Below are 23,424 nucleotides of genomic sequence, written 5' to 3'. Positions count from 1 at the left end.
AAGTAATTCAACACAGAGATATAATCCTAATCCTACTTTTTGACTGCAGGACTTTTACTGCAGGACTTTTACTTTATACAAAATATTTTGGCACTGTTCAGTAAATCGGTAAACAGTGATTACCACTATGCATAGTCTGTGTCTAGCTGACTGAATGAATGCCTCCCATGTCTTTGTGATCAGAGCTACAGTAATATATATATATATGTGTGTGCATGTCGAGGATGGATTTTAGGTCCCTGCACACAGAGCGCGTTTTTCAGATTTTTAGTGGTGTTTCTCCATCGGTTTTCCGAAAAATGCGTCCAGTGTGCAACCACCTTAATTGTTTTATTGCAGTACAAATACATAGATAAATAAATCAGTCCCCTCAGTTACACAAATCAAACTTTTCTGTGGCTCCAAGTCTTCCCTGTGATACTGTATATTAGCCTACTGCAGATTTGTGGAGAGTGGAGACTGATGAAGAGGAAGATATGTGGAGAACTACTGTGTCAAAACTCAAGAATTAAATGCTGGTAAATCCCCATCTCAATCACTAAAGCAGTAACATGAGCAGTGACTGTTTGAGGTGCGCTAGCCCCTCCTATGCCCAGCTTTGAGGGTTTGTGTGCATTGGCTAATTGGCTGATCCCCCCCCCATTGCGATGATTTGATTGGCTGAGCAAAGTACATATTGAGGCCAAAAGTGAGGGCAGAAAAGTGAAGACGCCAAAAGTGATTGGCTGGAATGCATTTGTGATGATTTGATTCGCTGAGCACATTTCAACACCCTTGTGATGAGGCAAGCGTGCCCCCCTCAAGGGCCCCTGCATGGACCCCACTTTGAGAACTATACTTGAAATGATAGGGAAATGTTAAAGAATGGCTTCATTATGTAGCCTAGTGCAGTGGTTCCCAACCACTGGTACTAGTACCACTGGTGGTACTTGAGCCCCCCTCTGGTGGTACACAGAGGAGTCACCCCCCAAAAAAGACAAAAGTGGAATGAAATGTTTATATTAATACAGCAATGACCAAGCAATTGGTTGAAACAGGCTCTCCAGCCGTGCTGAAATGAGCATGACAGCACACCTAGCCGTTAATAGAAGATTTGAGAACGGATTAATCACATTAGAAAAATGTTAGTTGTGCTGATTAGACAGAGTTTTGTCAGAATTTAACAAAAAGGGCAGGTATTCTCTCCTGTATTTTAACATCAGTTAATATGGTGGTACTTGGAGAGACAAATATTTTCTGAGGTGGTACGACAAGGTTGGGAACCAATGGCATAGTGTATAAGGAGGAATTATGTATGTATAAGTATAGCATGGCTTGGTCGTCTCAGGCTGGCACTGGTACTATACTGGAAGGTGGAAGCTGATGGTAGGCATTCTGATGGTAGGTGTTGATGCACTCCACCTCAGCAATTCATCTAGCAGGGGTAGAAGCACATTGAAACAGGGTTCTGGGCTGATACAGCCTGTCTGTCTGTCTGTCTGTCTTTCTTTCTTGGCTGGGACTGTTTGAAGCCTTGCTATTTATTGGTCAATTTTCACGATTCTCGTAAATATCATTGACTTTCATTAATGATGCCTGATTGATTGGCTCCATGATTGCACCCGTCTTCACTTATGTTCATACATGCCATGACTATTTTGGTTTGTCATTTCACTCTCCACGTGTTCTAAAGAAGGTATTGTTACCAAAAGCACAACAAATAAACCATTGTTGTTTGCAGTACTGTGTTGTATTGAGTTTATTTCTTTGATGAAATAGAAATAGAATAAAATAAAATAGCCTAAAACAGACAACATTAACAGAATAATAGAGTAGATACCATATACAAGTAGGCCTACGACAAGTCCAGTGTATTGATATGTTTATTGTCCAGACTGACTTCATTCTACAGTAGAATACAGTGCAGTCTAGGCTGATGACAGATAAAGGAGTTAATGAGTTAATAAGATTAAGACAGGTTATAAGAGGATTCTTTCCCTTCCCCCTCTCTGTCTCCCCATCTCTTTCAATCTCTCTCTCTCTCTCTTTCTTTCTCCACTTTCTGTCATTTTTTGCTACCTTTAAAACTCACCTTTCTACAAAACACACGCATGTTCAGTGGTCTGGGGAAGGCAGTGACCCCCCTCTTGTGGTCACCTTGCGGTACTGCATAGAGCACTTCTTTGTACTGTTGTCCAACAACAGCAGCATAATCATAAAATGAATAATTATCACGTATCACATCACATGTGATGATGTGATCATAGGTTATATAATTACATTGTGAGTTTCATAACTGATATTTATTTGAGCCACTGGCAGATATTTTATAAAACACATTTTTTTTTTTTTTGCCTTTTTTTTTATTTTTATGGAGGGACAGACAGTAGGCTGACAGGAAATGGGGAGAGAGATGGGGGGATGACATGCAGTGAAGGCCGTCGAGATCGGGAGTCGAACCCGCGGCACACTGCCAGACTGGATTACCAGCCAAGGTGCCTGGACCATAAAACACATTATTGCAATTTAAATACAGGCTACATAACATAACGTATATCGACCATCCTACCAGCTTTAGTCAAATCACAATATTGTCTTTACAAGTTAGCTATACCACTTCATATAACGTGATAAATGATGTAAGAAGTAAGAACTGAGAGGGGCGAGAGACTATAGCAGCTGACAAGCACTCCCGCACGCACGCGCACACACACACACACACACACACACACACACACACACACTACAGGACACAGATGGTGAGGCAAGCTCATCTCTTCTCGGCCCTGTAAAGCCGCTGTCAGAATTGGAAGGAGTAGAAGCCACACGTTTATTTACACTAGGATCACAGCGATGGCGGTGTATAGGCGGCAGGCCTACTATAAAACATAATACTACCAGGAAAACATTACGTAATAGGTGACGTTTTTTTAGTGTGAGACTCGGAATAGCTGAAGATTCACGTAATAGGTGAATGCGCCATTAGACCGTGAAACAGGCACGTGGTTTATATAGGCCAGATAAGACAATTGTAGCCTACATTTCGATGGTTTGACGATCACGAAAACCCCTTATACACGTCAAATACTGTAACCAAACAAACACCGTCAACAAACTATACAAGTTTCTATTTATTTACCAAGATTAAACATGATCTCTCGAGCGTCCCCGTTCTATGCGTACTAGTTCTGTGTGTGGAGGAACCCCCTCCGTTGCCGTTAAGTTCCCATTGCCTGGTGGGACAGTCCCCCTGTGATTGGCCAGCTGGTTGTAGTGGAGACAACATTGCCCAAATCATAGGAGCATGCAATCATCTGAGTCCATCTTTGCTTCAGTCTCTGACTTTAGGCTTACTTTAAAAGTGTGGGGTGTAAGAGCCAAGAGCTAAACAATTGTCACATAATATATATATATATATATATTTTTACATATTTTAACACATCATTGTCTAATCTGTAGTCTAATCTAAACAAAGTTTGATTTGACTACAGTAAAGGGGAAACATATAAAACTATATATACATGTATGGTTCAAGTTTTTATGATTTGCAAATCGCTTTATTAAGGCAAACCACCTATCGTCAAAACACACCATGTTGTTGTGTCCTTGGCAGTTTGCTACTTAAAACAGCCAATCTCTTATGCCGTCCGTTCGGCCCATGGGACTCTGCTGCTTGACTGCGTGGCTCAGGGACAGACAGCCATTTTATGTCCGCACACTCTCCTGTGTATCCTCTACGGCTGCAGCGATTCAAATGGAAGAAGACACTATGGAGAAGCATTGTGTTCTGGACAGGAACATTTACACAACAATATTTTACTTCAATATTTTACACAGTACTACTGTGTGTGTGTGTGTGTGTGTGTGTGTGTGTGTGTGTGACATTCCCGCGCGCGCACGAGCAAGTGCTGCACACACGCACACACACACGCACGCACAGACAGACAGACAGGGGGAGTGCAGCAATGGCAGCATACACTAGGTCCTAGCAGGGTACAAAGCCATTGGGTCAAGGTTGAGTAAGGTTGTATAAGGTTGAGGGATCAATATTTTTAGTAACAGTGTTACAGCTCAATTTGTGACCCTGTCAAATTATGTGGTGCAGGTTACGGCTGTCTGACAGTTTCTGTTTCTGTTTATTTGTAGGCTAAATCAGGTCACACACATCCCAGTGGCTATTATCGACCATGGTATAAAAACGGTGGGGGGGCTAACTCACAACCACAAACTAAACACAACTGCAAATCAGTCGCAGAATTCAATAGTTCACCAATTGCAGACTAAACTGTCATCTTTTTAGGTTATGATACGTCAGGCTCAGTACATGTGCGTGTTGTGAGTCTGATACATGTTTCAGCAATGACGGGAACGACTGTGCATTCAAATGTAAAATTAAGAAAACTTTATACGTCTCCTAGCATTAAGGAATATCTGAAAGGGTTGGGTCTAGCCAGCCCTGAATTGCTAGCCATGCTCATTAAAAACAATTGTCAGAGTGTCAGGCTACATCATGTGGTCATCATGTCACCATATAAATAAAATTCCTTCCTCCTGTTTCCTATAGGATACTTTATTGTCATTCACTCAGGTTTTATATTATTTTTACACAATAGAATGTGTGCAGAGTTGAGGCATATACAAGCATCATTTATACCCTTCTCGGTCTTCTGTACTTGTATACTAAATGTAAAGAATATATTGTTGAATCTTGAATTTCATTCAGTTGGACTAATCCCTGTGAATACAGGTACTCAACCTAATAACATTGTGTCCTCAACGTTACTTTGGCTTTTAAAAAATAAATTAAAAATAAAAACTACTTTTTGGCCTTGACATCCGATTGCATTAAACAACGTTAAACTCACTTTGCCACTCTATTTGCTTCTCACTTTACACATGCACATTTTGCTCCTATGCCACTAAAATGTGGAACGCCCTACCAACAGCCAACAGAAATGTGAATCCCTAGACTCCTTCAAAACCGCTCCCAAAGAGCACTTACGAGCGGCTGCAATTCGAAACTGGCCCCTGTGTGAATTTTAGCGAAAAGTGAAAACCCCATAGCGATGATTTGATTGGCTGAGAAAAGTACGTATTGAGGATAAAAATCACACCTGTGTGATTTTACATCATCTCATTCCGGCCAATCAGAATTTGCATCCTCACCTTCGTCTTCAATGTTTGTGTTACGCAATGTTTGTGTTTACACAAACACTCAAAATTGTCCATTCATTATCAATGGGATTTAATGTTTGTGTAGGACAAAGTTTGTGCACATACACCAAAAGCTGGACTGGCAGAAAAGTGAAGACGCCAATAGTGATTTGCCGGAATGACAGAAAAGTGAGGATGCCATTGCCAATTGTGATTGGCCGGAATGTGATGACGTATGATGACCTCACTTCACACAGGTGTGATTTTTTAACGTTATATGATGATTTCCTTTTTTTCTTCATAGAAGTGTATATTTGTACGTCTTTAAATGTTCTGATGTCTTTTTCTGGTTTTATCCTCGTAGCAGTTTTTGTATTGACCTGACCTGTAGGCCTACTTTCGTTTGAACTGTACCTATTCTACAAACTGTGAATAAAATGTTCAATGATCGATTGATCAATCAATCAATACCCTCTATTCCCAAAATGATCAAGAATCAGGGAAGATAAAAAATATCCAAAGGTTTGTAGCAAATTGTTGCAATCGTAGAAATGCCTTAAATGCAATAAACAACAAATATATGTGTATTAATCTTTAATTTAGCCTTAGCTGTGGTCCATAGCTCTAATGCCTTTGCATTATGCTATACTCTTGACTTCCTGCGCTCGCATGAAATGCAGACCAGCCTCTCGACTAGCGGAAATAAAAATAATGTTTCCGCTACTCACCAATACAAAGACGGTTTGTGTCATTACAAAGCCTACTTTCCGGGATCAAGGCATACACAGTGCTGCCTTGATCCCGCCTCTAGCTGCTGCTGATTGGCCAGGCCGTTTTGTGGCCGGCATCAAGTCTGCCTGAGAGTTCCCAGATGGGAGCAGGAGGGGGGAACCCAGTGTACTCTCTGCTGCCCCATCTGGCGGAGTCAGGTTACTCTGAGCCCCCCACCACACGTATAAAATGCACTTTTTGGCCAGAAATTGATTTTTTTTTCACCGGAAGAAAAATCTTGTCTATGGGGTTTTCTGTTGGCAATATTGGTAGAGGGCGCAGTGGAGTAACAAAGTATTTTTAAATACTTGGCCAGAAAATCCTTTTCTGGCCAAAAAGTGCATTTCATACGCGTGGTGGGAGTAAGGAGTAAGGACACAAACCGTCTTTGTATTTGTGAGTAGCGAAAACGTCTGCATTTCATGTGAGTGCAGGAAGTCAAGAGTAGTATGGACCAGAGCTAATTTAGCCTATATAAAATTAATGTAGACTAAATACAAAATAAAATATAATGTATAACATAAATAAATGGTGCCCACTGCCTAGACTTCTCAGGGGCCTACTATTCTGGTTACCACCCCTGCCTTATGAACCCAGTTCAAGGCACAAAAGATTACCCTCCACTCTCCCTTCGCTTCAACAACCCCCACTAACCTCCCCCTCCCCTCTTCCACCCCCCCCCCCCCCCCCCCCCATCTTCCTTCCAAGCCGCGGATTACGTCCGTTCGGGCACGATCAAAATGTTTGATGGACGCGCCGCTCATCCAATCGGTCTCGGAGCAAACGCGACCGACGAATCGGCTCCCGCGGGGGGCGGGGGCGGGAAAGAGGGGGCGGGTTGCCGTGTATCATGGAGGATCAGTAGACCGAAGTGTGTGAGTTGTACTCAACACATCACATTCTGATCCTGTCACCAACATCCACTTCACTGTTCGCCTTTTTTTGGAGGATTTATTAATATTATTTCCAGCATGGAGATGAAGAAGAGGATCAGTTTAGAGATGAGGAACAAGGCGCCGGCGCAGGTGAGGACCATCTTTATACATTTTGATCACATTTTTGTGATATTCGCTATCTCCGTAAATAGAGCGAGAGGTGATGTATGAGAATGAAGGAGGAGGTCTTCGTTATCACATGTACTTTAATGATGGGAGGCTTGCTAGAGAGCAAGTTCTGTTCATTACAGGCACCAATCATAAAGTCATAATTAGAATCGATTATTGTTAAATCAATCAACTACCAGGCCGGTAACATCAAGCACCGTGGAACCCCGGGATGTGCAAGCATCTTAGCGGACACCGTCCGTCCTTCCGCCTCCTTCTCCTCTCCGGGCTGCAGAAATCCATTCGATCAACACGGGGGCTGGAAATGATCCGTGATCGATATTCAACCAACCGTTCACGTTCAACCAACACTTAACTCCCGTTTTAAAAGAAAAAAAGTTAATAACGACTTCACTTGCATTGCATCGATCATCTCTAACGTGAACGGGCGTGCGTTTAAAGACCCCAAGAGCAACTTCTGACAAACTCACAAGTTTAAACGGCTTTCTAAACGGTGTTTTATTGGCACGTGCCCGTTGGATTTAAACGATACTTTAGTGAAGTTATTAAAGTGATGATTCAGAGACGTAGTCAATCAATCCCCCCGAAAACAACGACGTTGTTTTTTGGATGTGATGATCGCACCGCACGCGGACAAGCCGGTGACCCCGAACGTCAACGCAACAACAACGGCGGGGCATTTTATGTTCCATCGTTCCGCTCGGTTCTCGTCTTTTGAGCAATCATACTTGATATAAAACTCTAGTTCAACGGATTAAAAAAAAAGTTAATCTGCGTTTTTTGTTTTGTTATTGCTATAAGTTAAGTAGCCTATTCAACATTTCGTCGTTCGTAGTTGGAAGGGAAAAATGACACGGTATTAAACGAGTTATTACACCAATTCAATTCAGTTTTAACGTCCCGCCGTCGAGTCGTTCTCCTCGAGCCGATATGTTTTACATATAGATGTATATTTTAAAGTGGGTTAATAATTATCTTCGACCTATTTAATTATTTGTCTTATAAGCTTGTTTATCTATGGATCCCTCTGCCATTTTGGGCCGCGGCGACGGTCGGATTGAATGCCGCCGTCGCTCGTGCTTGTGCTCCATCTCATTGCACGATGGGGTGGGGGTGGGTGGCGCTTTGTGGCGCTACAGCCGCTTTCCAAAACAACAACCGTAGTACGACGGTGTCGCTTGTGCCAAAAAGAACAGACCTACAAGCTAACAATGCGTCGCGACTCGACGCGTTGTTGGGCTTGTAGATCTGTTCTTTTTTTTCAAAAGGCACTCGAAAAGAAGCGCCAGCTAGCGCCGCTAAGCGCCACCTGCCGTCCGTTGGAGGAGGTGTCGTCAGATGTGTGACGGTCAGGGAGGGGGAAGGAAAAGAATGGTGGGAGTCATTTTGTTTGGTACAATCAAAGTGTTAAAATAAATGAAATTCACGAAACGTTTCATGATTCTGCCGATGTTAAGCGGCCCGCTTGAATAATACTAATGAAAAGCACCGTCCGACCGACGGTTTTAGGCGAAAGCTCGACGGCGGACCTTCGACCGTTTTTGAGCCGTTTTATTTGAACCGTTAATGCGCGTCGTCTTTGTGTGCAGCGCAACAGCAGCCGTTGTTTTTGTGCCTCCATGATGTTTTGTTGGTTATGTTATGTAACCCCTTCTGCCCGCCCGCGGCACGCGCTATTTCACTTGCCAGTTATCGCATACAAGATCGACGTCGAAAACTTCAAACGCACATAATTGTACATTTCTAAATTTCTGTGTGGCAATATTTACTTTTTTAAGTTGGCTGCGGGAAGATCCCATAGCCTGGGTAAACTGTCCCGCCGTGGTTGGCTAGTTCGTTGTCAGGGAGACAAAGGTGTAGCCTTGGCATGTAGGTGTAGGCACACTAGGCAACGAATATTTATTTATTTCGTTTTTTGTTACACACTTTATAACTTAACAATATTACAACCGGCCCAAATCGATAAACAAATCAACGTTCCTTTGGCAACCAACTAACCAATCACATCGCGACTACCCCCGGGCTATGGGATGTAGACTGTCTTGGAGGGAGCAGGTCGGCAGATGGTGTGTGTGTCTGTGTCGTCCCAGACCAACCCCCCATTATGTATAGATTGCATTACTGTGTAGGCTACCCCCCCCCCCCACCACACATATTTCAATATGAATTCAAATGTTGGTGGAAACATGAATTTGCATGGTGGTAATATAACAGCCTACAAGCCTACATGGATGAACATTATTATGTACAGTAGGCCTATAGGACTGAATGTACATAATAAGTGAATATTATAAACAGCATCAACATTTATGATGATGGAAATGCATGGTCTATTAACACCATGAAGCTATGAATGCAGAATCACAGAATCAACTTCATTGTCACATCAATGAATGAATATATTGAATACAATCGACAAACAATCAACAGGGTAAATGGTGACTTCAGTACAGTGCAAAAAAATCAATTCATTGTTACAAAAGTAGCTAGGATACCATTACTAGGTAGACATCAAATCTAGCATATATCCAAATGAATGATTCTTAACATTGTGTGGTCAAGCTTCTTTACAAACATTGCAACAACGCTGGTTAACAAACTGCCCTTCCACTCTGGGCGTTTTGGTGTAGAGCTGCTAGAGCACATCAAAGCCTTCTACAAAAACCTAGGTATTTGTAAAGATGATTTTAAACTGACAGTGGTAACAACTGAGGAGGTACTTAAAAGACTGAGTGACCTTCAACCCCACAAGGCCACTGGCCATGACAATATTCCCTCCAAAGTTCTCAGAGACTCTGCCATCTCTATAGCTCCAATCATCATCCACATAATAAACCTCTCCATCAAACGGGGACAGGTCCCCCAAGATTTCAAACTGGCCAAACCCCCCTGCACAAGAAAGGGAGAAAATTAGACCCCGGAAACCATAAATAGTCTATGAATGTATGAACAGATTGAAAAGTATCTTGCCACAAAAAGAAATATATATGAATTCCAATCTGGCTTCAGAACATCCCACTCCACTGACACATGCCTCCTCTATTTGAGCAACCACATCAAACACAAGGTGGATGCTGGCAAATACTACGGCATGGTCATGCTGGACCCCCAAAAGGCTTTTGACACCATGAACCACTCCATACTGGTTAACAAGCTAAAAGCAATTGGTTTTGATAGCACATCAGTGAGCTGGATGCAATCCTACCTGGAGGGGAGAGAACAGATGGTGGAGGTGAATGGAACACTGTCTCCCCCCTCTCCCAGTGAGCTGTGGAGTTCCACAGGGAAGCATACTATATTATGTTCCTAATATATGTAAACGACATGACATCAGCTTGTGACTGCAATTTGTTCCTGTTCGCAGATGACTCAGCACTGCTGGTCTCGGACAGGAACAAACTGCAGGTTGAAAATGCCCTCAGCTCTGAACTCGGTAGAATCTGCACCTGGCTCACTGATAAACTATCTTTACACCTGGGAAAAACTGAATCCATTCTATTTGGAATTCTGGATCAAATAGTAATCTCAGCAAGACAGATGGCTTCTTAGTTAGAGTGGGTGACAATATTATCACGAAAAGATGAAATTACCTACCTAGGTTCCATCCTGGAGGCAAGTCTTTCTGGTGATAAAATGGCCACCAATGTAATCAAAAAAGTCAACCAAAGAACAAGATTCCTATACAGGATCTCCTCACTGGTCAACACAAACACCTTGAAGACCCTAACAGGAGCCCTTGTACAAGGTTTCTTCGACTATGCATGCACCTCTTGGTACCACAGCACCTCTAAGGCCCTTAAAACAAGGCTCCAGACTTCCCAAAACAAACTGGTCAGTGGTCAGGCCTCACTTGGCCTCACTCCCCGAACCCTTTGACAGGCTGGAATGGCTTAGAGTTAACGACAGAGTTCAGCATCTTGCAATGGGTCTGGTCCACAAGATTCGCTACACCACCAAGATACCCATGTACCTGTCTAAATACTTCCTTAATGTCCACACCCATAACACCAGATGGAGTTTAACAAACCATGTGCAACCCAGATTCGGCACAAACAAGGGACTAAATAAATTTTGCTCCTATGCCACCAAAATGTGGAACTCCCTACCAACAGTCACTAAGACATGCGAATCCCTTGACTCCTTCAAAACTGCTCTCAAAGGGCACCTACGGACGGCTGCAATTCGAAACTTTCCCCCTGGGGTATTTTTCCCCTTTTTACCTCCTCTATGATGATTTCCTGTTTTTGGCTATATAGAAGTGTATATTCGTATGTCTCTAAATGTTTTGATGAATTGAAAATGGTGGGCCCTATTGTAAACAAGTGTAATGCTTTATGTTATGGTGTCGTCCACTCACAGTTAACAGTTTTTGTATTGAGTTGTACTTGAAATGTACTGTAATTCTGCAAACTGTTAATCAATCAATCAAAGCAAAAGTATACAGTAGCCTTTGTCTAATGATATAAAAGTGTAATTATCTTCAGAGACAGAGTACCAATAGTTTTGAGGTTTTTAGTCAAAAATATTGGGATGTGTCTCTCTCTCTCTCTCTCTCTCTCTCTCTCTCTCTCTCTCAGCAGTGAGTGATTGTATGTATATACTGTATTCTATACACCAGTGGTTCCAAAAGTGGGATCCGGGGACCCCCAGGGGTCATTGAGGGGGTTCCAGGGGGTCCCCTTATGGGTCTTTAACTCTGAGAGTGTCCCTGGCATATATTTTCAAATGGAGGTCCGCGGGCTAATGAGGGTCCTTGACATGCAAATGTTTGGGAACCACTGCTATACACTATGTACAGTCAGCCAATGTCTCCTTAACGGGTATCTGTCAAAGTTTGGCAATGTACATCCTAGTAGTTCATATGAAAATGTACTTAGTTGACCGGATGTTTGCCCATTCTGACATATCCAGAATAGGAAGGCTATAGGGTTCTAGTTAAAACCAAACCACCCCAAAATCCAATAGCAAGAATGCTTTTTAAAACTGTCCTGGATTTTGAAATATAACTTTGACATGTCTGTTTCCATGAACAAAGGTTCTTCATAAAAATATATGAATGTCCCTTCTCTCTCTCTCTCTCGCTCTCTCTCTCTCCCTCTCTCTCTCTCCATCAGGTAGCAGAGTTGGTTGTAGATAACTGTCGGTCCACGGATGGGGAAGTAGAAGGACTGACAGATGAATTCAAAGAGTTGGAGTTTCTCAGCATGGTCAACGTAGGACTCTCGTCCCTGGCCAAGCTGCCCTCCTTGCCTAAATTACGCAAGGTAACTCACACTTTACGTATGTGCAAATACACTGTGACAACTAGTGGTCTTCATGGGTACAACCAAAACCTGAAAAAACACACACACACACACACACACACACACACACACACACACACACACACACACACACACACACACACACACACGCACACGTATAACTGCCTAATACTTTTACTCTTCATTTCCCAAATCTATTGTATTCTATTCTATTGTACTCCTATTGTATTGTATTATATTATATTGTGCTCTATTGTTTGTAGTTGGAGTTAAGTGACAACAGCATCTCTGGAAATCTGGAGACTCTGTGTGAGAAATGTCCAAACCTGACATACCTGAACCTGAGCGGAAACAAGATTAAAGAACTCAGCAACGTGGAGGCACTGGTCAGTAATACATACACAAGATGCATTATGATTAGATTATCCCATTTCGACCTGATACCACATTCTACAAATGTCTTCTAAATCATGATAGTTTTCAGAAAAACCTATGTTTCTATATCAGTTGTCCTCAAACTATTTCATGTCAAGGACCCCCAGAATTATATGTAATTGGCCGCCGACCCCCATCGGAAAATGTGTTGTTCCAGGGACCTCCCCAGAAGCAAAGATTTGAGTTAAAAACGTTCTCTCTGAAGGAATAAATATTCAAAGATTTGCGTCACATTTTCACGATTTTTTCAAAAATAGCAGACCTACAAGCTCGTAGCGCGGCACTCGGTGCAGCACTATGATCTTGTAGACCTACAAGCTATGAGCTTGTAGATCTGCTATTTTTCAATAGCTAAAGCATAACATAATGCTAACACCAAAAGGGGTTCCCTCCTAAAAGGGTTAAAACACCAAAAGGGGTTCCCGCCCAAAATGTGTTCCCGCCCAAAACCAACAGACATATACAATACAGCTCCCTTAGAACTTCACCACCTTTAGACACATGTCCCTATTTTTGGGGTATATCCTTATATAGTCAAATAGTTCAAATGTTCAAAAATAGCAGATCTACGAGTTCACAGTGCATTTTATCGTGTAGATCTGCTATATTTCTATTGAGAAAATCACATGTACATGTGAATACGGGTGCATACAACGGGCATACAGTATACAGAGATTAAGTGGTTAAATATAAACAGACATCTGTAGAGGACATTTAACCTTGCCTAGTTCTCTTATGGAAGGATATTAACCACATAACTCTATACTTATTTGACTAGGTTCCCCTAGCCTACATAATTTTCCCAACACTCTTCTGCAAAATAGCTGGTCTACAAGCACACACACAAGTGCATTGCGACCCGTTTCTACGCATTGTGAACTTTGCAATACGGATACTAGGATTTAAGTAGTTATGCCAGTGGTTTGCTGAGGGTCCAATGACCCTCAGGGTTTCTTGGAGGAGATTCTTGAATGGATGCTTACAGGTCTGTTATTCTGATAATGTACAAATGGATGGTTCGATTAGTTGGCGGATGTTCCCATTCGTACTCTCTGAGTTATGGCCGTCATTGAAATTATGTGTATGAATAATGTATTTGTATATATTATTGTCTTTTAACAGCAAAACCTGAAGAGTCTGCGTAGTTTGGATCTGTTTAACTGTGAGATCACCACGCTGGAGGAATACAGAGAGTCTGTGTTTGAACTGCTGCCTCAGGTCACGTACCTGGACGGCTTCGACCAGGAGGACAATGAAGCTCCCGATTCAGAGGCCGAAGACGATGGTACGCGTTGTGTGTGTGTGTGTGTGTGTGTGTGTTAGGGGGTGCAAGCAGTGCCGTCGCTACCTATACGCGCACTGCGCATAGGGCAACACGCCGAGGGGGGCAACAAAATGTGCCAAAAAGTGCCAAGCCGACCCTCAAAATAACAATTTTCTCCACGGCTCCGCCACGTAATAACGAGCGGCCGTGTGTGCGTCCTCGCAAACAGCAAAAATAGCCGATCTGCATGAGGAATAGCAGCGCTCTCGTCAGGAGGGGGGCAGTACAAATGACCTACGAGTAGGGCAACCAAATGGTCAGCTACGTCCCTGGGTGCAAGACCCCTCTCTATACTCACTTGGTGTGCTCCATTTTTTTTTCTATCTACAGCTACACCAAACCTCTTTGCCAAAAATAGCTGCATAGCCGCTCTAGAAGCTCAGCTTGTAGTTTGGCTCTTTTTGGCACATTTCACCCTCAGAATAGGGATGCTTGGTTAATTGAACTAATCAATTTAATTAATACAAAATGAATTGTTCGATATTAGAAAGCAGAAAAATGGACGAGCTATTTATTTTATACAAAATAGGGGATAATCAGACTATTCACGGAGGAAATGTTGTTTAATCAAAAAATAACCGTAAAGAATAATCGCTAAGAACATAATCGATAGTTGCAGAACGTTTACATTTTGGTGCATATGCTCATTACCGTGTGTGTGTGTGTGTGTGTGTGTGTGCGCCCGTTGTTTTCCAGATGACGATGAAGATGGCGAGGAAGGGGCAGGGCGTGGCTCGTTTGACGAAGATGATGACGATGAGGAGGAGGAGGAGGAGGGGTCAGAGGGAGGAGAGGTGGGACAGACCTATCTGATGAAAAAAGGAGCTCAGGTGGGAGAAAAAAAAACACCACCGATGACCGCCTGGAGGTCAACGGTCAAACCCTCCACTCATTCATAGTCTCCTGACCTGTACTCAGTGTCTTGGTTTACTGGTTGAGTTTAACTCCTTTTATTTAACTAGTTGTGCTGAACTTATTTCATTTAACCCGATTTATTTAGCTAGTTGTGTTTCTAATTTAATGTAACTTATTCTGTTAACTTGTTTTTTTTAAACTAGTTGGATTTAACTTGTTTTATTTAATTCCTTTTGTTTAGTCTAACATATCTTATTAAACTGCTTTTATTTATCCAATCTATTTTTTTTTAAATTAATGTTATTTAGCCAATCTCATTTTATTAAATTACTGTTATTTATCCAATCTAATTTTATAAAACTTTCTGTTATTTAGCCAATTTCGTTTTATTAACCCATTTTGACCTGAGATCAGATTCTAAAAATATCTTCTAAATCCTGACAGTTTTCTGAAAAAGCTGTTTCTATGTCAGTCGTTCTTCGATTTTTCAAAAATAGCAGACCTACAAGCTTATCTTATTTGGCTCTTTTTATTTAGTCAAACTCACTTCATTCGCCTAGTTTTATGGAGCCCCACTTAATTAATTAAACTGGGCCCCCAAATAATTAGCAACATGCTATGATATTAATCGATGATATAACGTTGATACAAAACTAATAACTATGTAAAATAAATGTCATGGTAATTTTTCTTTAAACCCTTGGAAAAATATGTTTTCGTGGTGATGTCAATGAATAGCAACTTAGTTAAAGTAGGCCAATACTATGTATAATGTTAGTTCTATAGTTCTGGAAAATGTTGGGAACCACAGATCTAAAAAGTATTGTCACCCTAATGCCTAATTTAAACTTAAACAAGGAGAGTGGTATAATAAATATAATAGATAATAATGTACAATAGTTTACTACAACTGACATGATTTTGGGACAGTATATCAATACATTCAGTTACAGGTGTAGCATATCTTAATAACTTGAACTGAAACAACAAAACAAAATTAACTATACTAAACAAGTTGCTGAGTTTGAATGGAAGTGGATTGACCGTCTGACCCCAGGACTGAGGTGGTTTGACCTGGTTTGGCTCCAATATGGCCGTCTCAGACAAACTGTCACACACAGCTATTCAGAAAATGTACTGTCTGTCTGTCTGTCTGTCTGTCTGTCTGTCTGTCTGTCTGTCTGTCTGTCTGTCTGTCTGTCTGTCTGTCTGTCTGTCTGTCTGTCTGTCTGTCTGTCTGTCTGTCTGTCTGTCTGTCTGTCTGTTCTATCCTTTTATAAATTCCTTGGTAGTCCCACCCCATGGCTCAGGGGCAGGTCTACCCTGATGATTGACAGTTGTCTGAGGCATTTTGATTGGAGTAAAACTTGGTCAATGACTCTGTTAGTGTGAGTCGTTGTTGTGGTGTTGTTCATAGGACAGAGTTGTCACCTCGTGTTAACATCCACAATATGAAGAGTTTTGTTCCCAAATAAGAGTTGAGCAAAGTGACAAATATACTTGATAATTCAAATCAATTGAATGAATAATTAATTCACACCAAAGTCAATCTAAAATGGTAAGCGACGTTTCTTTAATAAGAGACATTTAACTTTATATTAATACCAGCTGTAATAGTTAAATGTAATGATTGATGCCAGTCAAAAAATGTACTGATTGATCTCAGAAGAGTTATATTAAATAGTTTAGTGTATTTCTTAATTATTGTTAACAGTTAACTTTAAAACAATTAAATGTAAAACAATGAATTGATATCCTCGTGTGCTATGATCACATGTTTGGTATGATGGCCACTGAACTCCTGTATGAGGTGCCATTACCATTACATCCAGTGTCAACCATGTGATTACAGGGTTCCCTATGTGTGTTCAGCAGCATGCTGGGCGATATGACTTCAAAATCAATATCATGGACCTGGTGCATTTGGTTCCATTTGTGCACACGTTGAGAAACCAGTGGCTGGCCTCGCAGGAGCCTCGCTATAAAAATGTTACACCATGGAACTTTAATGAGAGTAGATGACGTCTGGCTCATGCTTGTCTCTTATTAAACAGTAATTAAATATCCAACTAGAGGGAATGATAATGGAACACAACTCTTCATTTAGTAAGAACACATTATGTGTGTTCTTTCTTTCTTTCTTTCTTTTTGGGTGATTCTTTTCATCTTATGTTAAAGGTGCTGTGAATGATTCTATATAATACAGATGATTATACTGTATTATTTGTTTAGTATTACAGTATTAAATAGCTCTGTATTCTGATAGTAATCGTGTATACTTAGAGTGTTTGTTCACTAAGAGGAGGAGGAGTCTCCGGCTTTTTATTGAGTCGAAAAAACATTTTCAGTTTGAGATACCAATTTCATCCAAGCAGGAGAGATAGTTTTGAACTGGAACACATGCTGATAAGTTATCTCGCTGGATTCTTTCTCCTGATTGGATAACATTTGTAACCCACCTGTAAATGTATGTTCAATCATTACTGTCAGAATATAGCTTTAACCTTTTTATTAGAAAAACAATTGTTTGGACTTAACCAAGAAGAAGTATCACTTACAGCACCTTTTTTAAGTGCAAATAAAAAATGAATGAACTCACGTTTGTCTTCCTGCCTCTCTCTCTCTCTCTCTCTGCCTCTCTCTCTCTGTCTGTCTCTCTCTGTCTCTCTCTGTCTCTCTCTCTCAGGATGACGATGATGAGGATGAGTTCGGAGAGGAGGAAGATGAGGGTGAGTGGATATATATTATAATTTATGACAGAATCTCTTCTAATAAAAAGTTTAGTTTTTCTTTGCTTATGGAGATAAATCGGCATATCAAAATCGGCATAGTATCTGTCTCAAAATAATCCTGATTATTTTCACGGATATTGATGACACAATAATAATGTGACTGCTTTGTGATCGCAGAGCAGCCAGTCTGCCTGTCTGTCTTTAATAGCGTCAGCTGTCTTACCATCTACTTTCACCAGCAAAACAAAAATGAAAAATGTAAAAATTCAGCAACGAGTTCAATATGAATATAATATAATATATTGGTATCTGCCGATATGACCCTGCAAATAATCGGAGATCGGATATCGGTCATAATTTCAATATCGTGCATGCCCGGCAAGAGACTGTCCACGATTCGTTACGTAGACATTTAATTGGTCACAACAAACATCGTGATTGGTTCATTCGGGCAATTCTCACGTTGCGATTGGCTCGTTTTGTTTCTTCAGAGGAGGCGGTGGCGGCGGCGGCGCCGGGTGTTCGAGGAGAGAAGAGGAAGAGAGACGCAGAAGACGAAGGCGAGGATGATGACGACGACGACGACGACGAAGACGACTAGTCCCGCCTGTCCGTCTGTCTGTCCCGTTCTGTCCATCTCAGCGTCAAACCTCTGGACCCCCCCCACCCCCAACCCCAGGCCCTCAGCTAGAGCACTGGTTCTCAACGTGGGGTCCGGGGACCACCAGCGGTGCATATGGACCCTTGACGGGTCTATACTCCAGTTAAATGAACACTGAAGATTTTATAGTATATATTGGGCTTTCCAGTATAGTAGGTTAGTACAGTGATTCTCAACCTTTTAAATTTCAAGGACCCCCAGTTTCACATACCATGGACCTCCATTTTATTTTAACTTTTTTATCTCTGGGACACCAATAATCTGCTCTGTAAAATCCTCAGTGTTAATTTAACTCCACAAGTGGAACTAAGTGGAACCGCAAGGGTGTACCACTGTCGGAGTTACAGATCCGTGAGGGTCCATTTGGACCGCCGGTGGTCCCTGGACCGGACGTTGAGAGCCACCAAGCTAAGAAAATAATAATACAAACAGTAACTATAGCAACAAGTACAACAACTGTTGATATCTATAGCAACAGCAAACGACAACTATAACAACAACAGCTACTAGAAGCAGCACCAACGATGACATCGAAATCAAACGACCACTCCGAAGAGCGACCGCTTTACGGCAACAGGAGGACGGACAAGCGACATCGACTGATATGTCACATTTAGGATTTACCACGCAACAGGGAGATTTGACCAGCCATTCATTCCCCCAGTTGAAGAACTCTTGGTGTCTCTTCTGAAACATCGCTCACGCGACCAGCCCCGAGACCCCCTGACTGGTCGAATTCCCGCAGCGAAGCGCTGGTTTAGTGTCAGTTCAGTCTGCTCATGAAACCATTGAGGGTCTACGCGTGTTCAGGTTTTCATTATAGATGTCGCCAATCAATTTGTTGTAGGACTGGAGACCCACTGTACATCAGACAGAACCATCTCACCCCCCCGTCCATCCTCATACATGCATACTTCCTTTTATTTGACTTTCTTGAGGACATGGGTATCGGCAGGTATGCAGCCGACGTCTCAATTTTTAAACCCTTTCAACACGACGTCCCTATGTTGGAAGTTTGATTGTAGGCCAAACATTTCCCAAATTGGCAGTCTACAAGAGAAATACCTGTAGAACAGCTTTTATTTTATTTTATTCTTTTACTTCTTTTTTTTTTTAATACAAAATATCAGTTCAAAATATCAGTAATCGCTAATCGTAAAATCAGGGTCGGACCCAAAAATGTGTCATCGGTCGGGCTTTACTTCACATTTCATTTATCCAATGAAGTTCTGAACATCGCATCAGACCCCTCTGTTCCATCCGACAGTCCAACTACAGATGATGATTATAATATACCCCATTTTGTGTGTGTTTTTAAATTGTCATAGGGAGTTTTACGGGGTGGGGTGGGAGGGTTGTTTGTAGTTGGATAGGAGAGCTTGCAGGTCAGCTTGCGCGTCCCCTCTGTAACGCGGAATTACAGTACACATCAAAGAATTACGATATCTTGATTCAGGTTCACCTTCAACCGTAAGAAAGTCTTCACCGTGGCCCACCATTCTCGCTGCCACTTCTCCCCGTTGCTATACAGCTCCGCCCACAAGAGGCGTTTGGAATAACCCTTGCCGTACCGACGCAGGACAACAAGGAAGGCTGCCACTGTAGGAACACTGTAGATGACTGTTAGCTGATCCACTGTAACGTTTATTTTTTTATTTTGTATTATTTAGTTCATCCTGTCCTATCCACGTCTCATTATGAGATCAGCCCTGTCCGGTCGAAGACAAAACACGTTTAGTGTGTGACTTTTCCAAAACAAACCTGTATAATAATCTCCTCATGCAATAATAAGCTGTTTGTGTACTAGGAACCTTCGTACGTAGGAGCTCTTGCTTGTTACTGTCAAGAGCAACAACGAAACAAAGTCGATTGAATAGTGGTTCCAGATGACCTGACGTCCCCGGTGTGCTATCAGAAAATAAACTTCAGTTTTAGGAGTGTAAAGGGTAACTCGGACCGCTGTGACTTTTCTCCGAAACGTTTGTAAAGCTTAAATTTATGCTCCGTCGTCACGCACTGAAAATAGCGGACTTATACTTATACAGTAAGTTCTGTGACACATAATGAGCGTGTAGATATGCTTTGTTCAGGCGCATCATACGATGATGTATAAATCGTGGCTTTGAACAGTTTCTTTGGTCACGAATCCGTGGTCTGAACTGGGCTTCAAAGGTGAAGGTCTCATCAAATGGAAGAAACTTGCGTTGTATTGTGTCGCGTAGCGCTGTCGCTTGCCGAAAAGAGCTGACCACCAAGCTATAGCTTGTCTGTTAGCTCTTTTCAGCAAGTGACGGTCTTGTGTGATGTGGTATAGATTGAGCTTCAGACTGTTGTCACTTACTCTGTCATCTGTAGACTAAAGGAGACATAGTCAGACAGTATCCAACGGTCAATATGAACTGGGTGTGTTTTCCTTTTTTTTCCAAGGCAATATTCTTGTAAATAGATTCTGCTTCAATCAGTCTAAATTTTTTCCTTTCTTTTTTTTGTGTTTCATGTCAACAGGGAGTTTATTATTTTTTAATGAGAAATACATTTTTCAGACGTTTTGTGGGGCTTATTTTTGTTTGTTTTATCTTCTTTTGGAATAACTGTCTCAGGACAATTGTGATATTTAGTTGAAATATCTGATATTTGACCCCTGACCCCCTTGAATCACTTCCTGTAATATTGGTTGTATTGGTTAATTTTTCATCCCTTTTGGCTGTTTGTGACGAGTTTTTGTGTTTTGACGTTTTTGTGTGTAAAAAACATAAAACTACTTAAGAGGGTTTTGAATAAAAATATAGAAATGGATCAAAGTGTTGCTGTACAGTATGTGTTGTATGAGTGTAGTAGAGCTACCAGAGATATGTGTCCTGTCTACCCTGCTATACGGTTCTGAATGTTGGAGAACGACAACAAATTATATCCACAAACGCCTACGGAAAAATCATTGAGTATACTGGCCCAAAACCATCTCCAGCCAATACCTTCTTGACCTGTGCAAACAGGAAAACATCCTACCATACCATCCTTATGAGAAGACGGTGGGAATGGATTGGGCATGTAATCTGTAGAGAACAGGACAACATCACCCAAACTGCCCTTCACTGGACACCAGACGGTAAACGTAAAAGAGGCCTACCCAAGAACAGCTGGCGTAGGACAGTGGAGGGAGAGTTGACCCTGGCTCCATCACACCTGGGGATCCATGAAGACTCTGGCCCAGAACAGACAGGAATGGTGATCCTTTGTTATTGCCCTACATGCCAGCCTGCATAAAGGGCAGTAAGTAAGTATACCGCATGAGCCATGACTATATTTGATTTATAGGTCGATGACAGTATAGAATGACTTTCAGAACACACATCTCCACACGTCAGAACAACAGTGTCATTGTAGACTACATGCCACTTGTTTGTGTGGTGTGTGTGTGGTGTGTGTGTATTGTAATGTGATCTATATAGCCATGGGCTACTGTATGAGTTACAGTTTGCTGCATATGCCATTGCTGCCGTGAGAGACAAACACACGGTGAGGTGCAACATGGCTGCCATCTGGTGGATAGGCATTTATAATACATGAGAACAATTTCTAGAGTAGTGTGTGTGTGCAACTGTGCATGCAGCATGCGTGTGTGTTTATCTGAGACAGGGCAGGAGCATGTGTGACATGTACTATATGAACTATTCAATAATACATACGGAGGAGAGAAGAGAATGCAGACAGATAGAAAAAAGATAAAGGAAGAAATGAAAAGATGTTGGTGATGATTGATATCATCACACTGTAGCTGGCATGGAGTATGATGATGTCACTTCTTATAGGGAGTGGGTGTGGTCCACAAAATGAATGCATTAATTATTAATATGGCTGATGTCATAGTATTGTATATGAAGAGGGGGCTATGTGTGTGTATGTTATTTTGCACCTGTTGTCTATGCTGGTTATGTGAGATGCATCTCCTTTTGCCGGCTGGACCGGGTTTGATCTGGTTTCTTAATAGGATTTCACCTGTATAAAGACACTAAGGTAAAATATAAATGTTGTACAATACATTGTTTTCAAAACGTTGTTTTTAATCCACAAAGGCGTTAAAACTAAAACTTCAGCCCTCTCAAAACAAATTGATCAGGTTTACTACTTAACGTATAGTAACCTGTCCTGGTTCTGCTAATCATCATTCATCACAACGTGAAACATACCCTGGAACTTTGGAAGTTTAATTCAATCTACTGTAGCATTATATTTTATTATTACAATTGATGTTTCTATTACTCAACTGTCTGTCTCCACTTGTAGAGTGTGATTACACATTGTGACCTGTAGATGTCACTGCTGTATTTGTAGAGTCTCGGTACTACATCTGAGACTCACACACTCGGAGACTCCCATAAAATGATTGATGATGACAGTCTGACTATATGGACTATGGACAAATATACAAACTTTTGGAATCTCTTGTAGGCCTATTTATATTCTCTATATAAAGGTCACTGTGAAAAGGCTGGCCGACGGTTCAAGGCTCCATAAAGCAAATGGACTACATTCCCATTGACAATGAATGGAAACTTATTTGCCATTTTTTACTATTTTGAAAAACCTCTTAAAATAGGTAGATCATGTACCTATGTAGATCAGCCAGTTGAACTATTTTAAAAAGTTTTAAAATAGTAAAAAAATGGCAAAAAAGGATAAGGGGTTAGGTGTGGCGCAAGATAGGGCCCAGTGCCTACTCTATTTTACGTCATGATGATGTACAATGATAAGAGTGCCCCTCACTTCACACAGGTGTGATTTTTATTAATACCAGTAAGACGGTGATGATGTCACAAGGCATGTGACCAACGAACCAACGGGAAATGCACGTTTTCATAGTAAATAGTAAATGCGACCTAGAACAAATAGTATCATTATTGCGACTGTAGGTCGCATTTACTATGAAAACCTGCATCGCCCGTCCCTCAGTCCCTCCCTCTGTAAGTTAGTAACCCCACCTTCCATATATGGTCATGCCTTGTGACATCACACCTCCATATATGGTCACGCCTTGTGACATCGCCATGACATCACGCCTCCATATATGGTCACGCCTCGTGACATCACGCCTCCATATATGGTCACACCTCGTGACATCACGCCTCGTGACATGTCACGCCACCATATATGGCCATCTCCATTAAGATCACGACACTGATCTCAT

General features: G+C 41.6%; 1 protein-coding gene across 2 annotated transcripts; it reads left to right on the top strand.

The window, feature by feature from the left end:
* Window positions 1-6,766: 6,766 nt before the first annotated feature.
* Window positions 6,767-21,123, top strand: LOC306938593 (putative acidic leucine-rich nuclear phosphoprotein 32 family member C). Of its 2 annotated transcripts, none has more exons than XM_079522846.1 (7): window positions 6,767-6,929; window positions 12,083-12,232; window positions 12,496-12,618; window positions 13,790-13,952; window positions 14,688-14,785; window positions 17,533-17,575; window positions 18,070-21,123. In XM_079522846.1, the coding sequence occupies exons 1-7, from the start codon at window positions 6,876-6,878 to the stop codon at window positions 18,177-18,179; spliced, it is 741 nt and encodes a 246-aa protein (XP_079378972.1). In that variant the 5' UTR covers window positions 6,767-6,875; the 3' UTR covers window positions 18,180-21,123. The 2 variants fall into 2 exon arrangements, with proteins under 2 accessions (XP_079378972.1, XP_079378971.1); XM_079522845.1 differs by having other exon boundaries at window positions 14,688-14,821.
* The last annotated feature ends 2,301 nt before the right edge of the window (window positions 21,124-23,424 follow it).

This window comes from Electrona antarctica, assembly GCF_951216825.1.
Source record: "Electrona antarctica genome assembly, chromosome: 15".
In the NCBI taxonomy this organism is placed as follows: Eukaryota; Metazoa; Chordata; class Actinopteri; order Myctophiformes; family Myctophidae; genus Electrona; species Electrona antarctica.
This window is presented reverse-complemented; position numbering and strand designations above follow the sequence as displayed.

Coding starts and splice junctions, on each gene's coding strand:
- LOC306938593 (XM_079522845.1), top strand. CDS start 6,876: ATGGAGATGAAGAAGAGGATCAGTTTAGAGATGAGGAACAAGGCGCCG. Junction 13,953..14,687: donor TTCAGAGGCCGAAGACGATG/GTACGCGTTGTG, acceptor GTTGTTTTCCAG/ATGACGATGAAGATGGCGAG. Junction 17,576..18,069: donor CGGAGAGGAGGAAGATGAGG/GTGAGTGGATAT, acceptor TTGTTTCTTCAG/AGGAGGCGGTGGCGGCGGCG.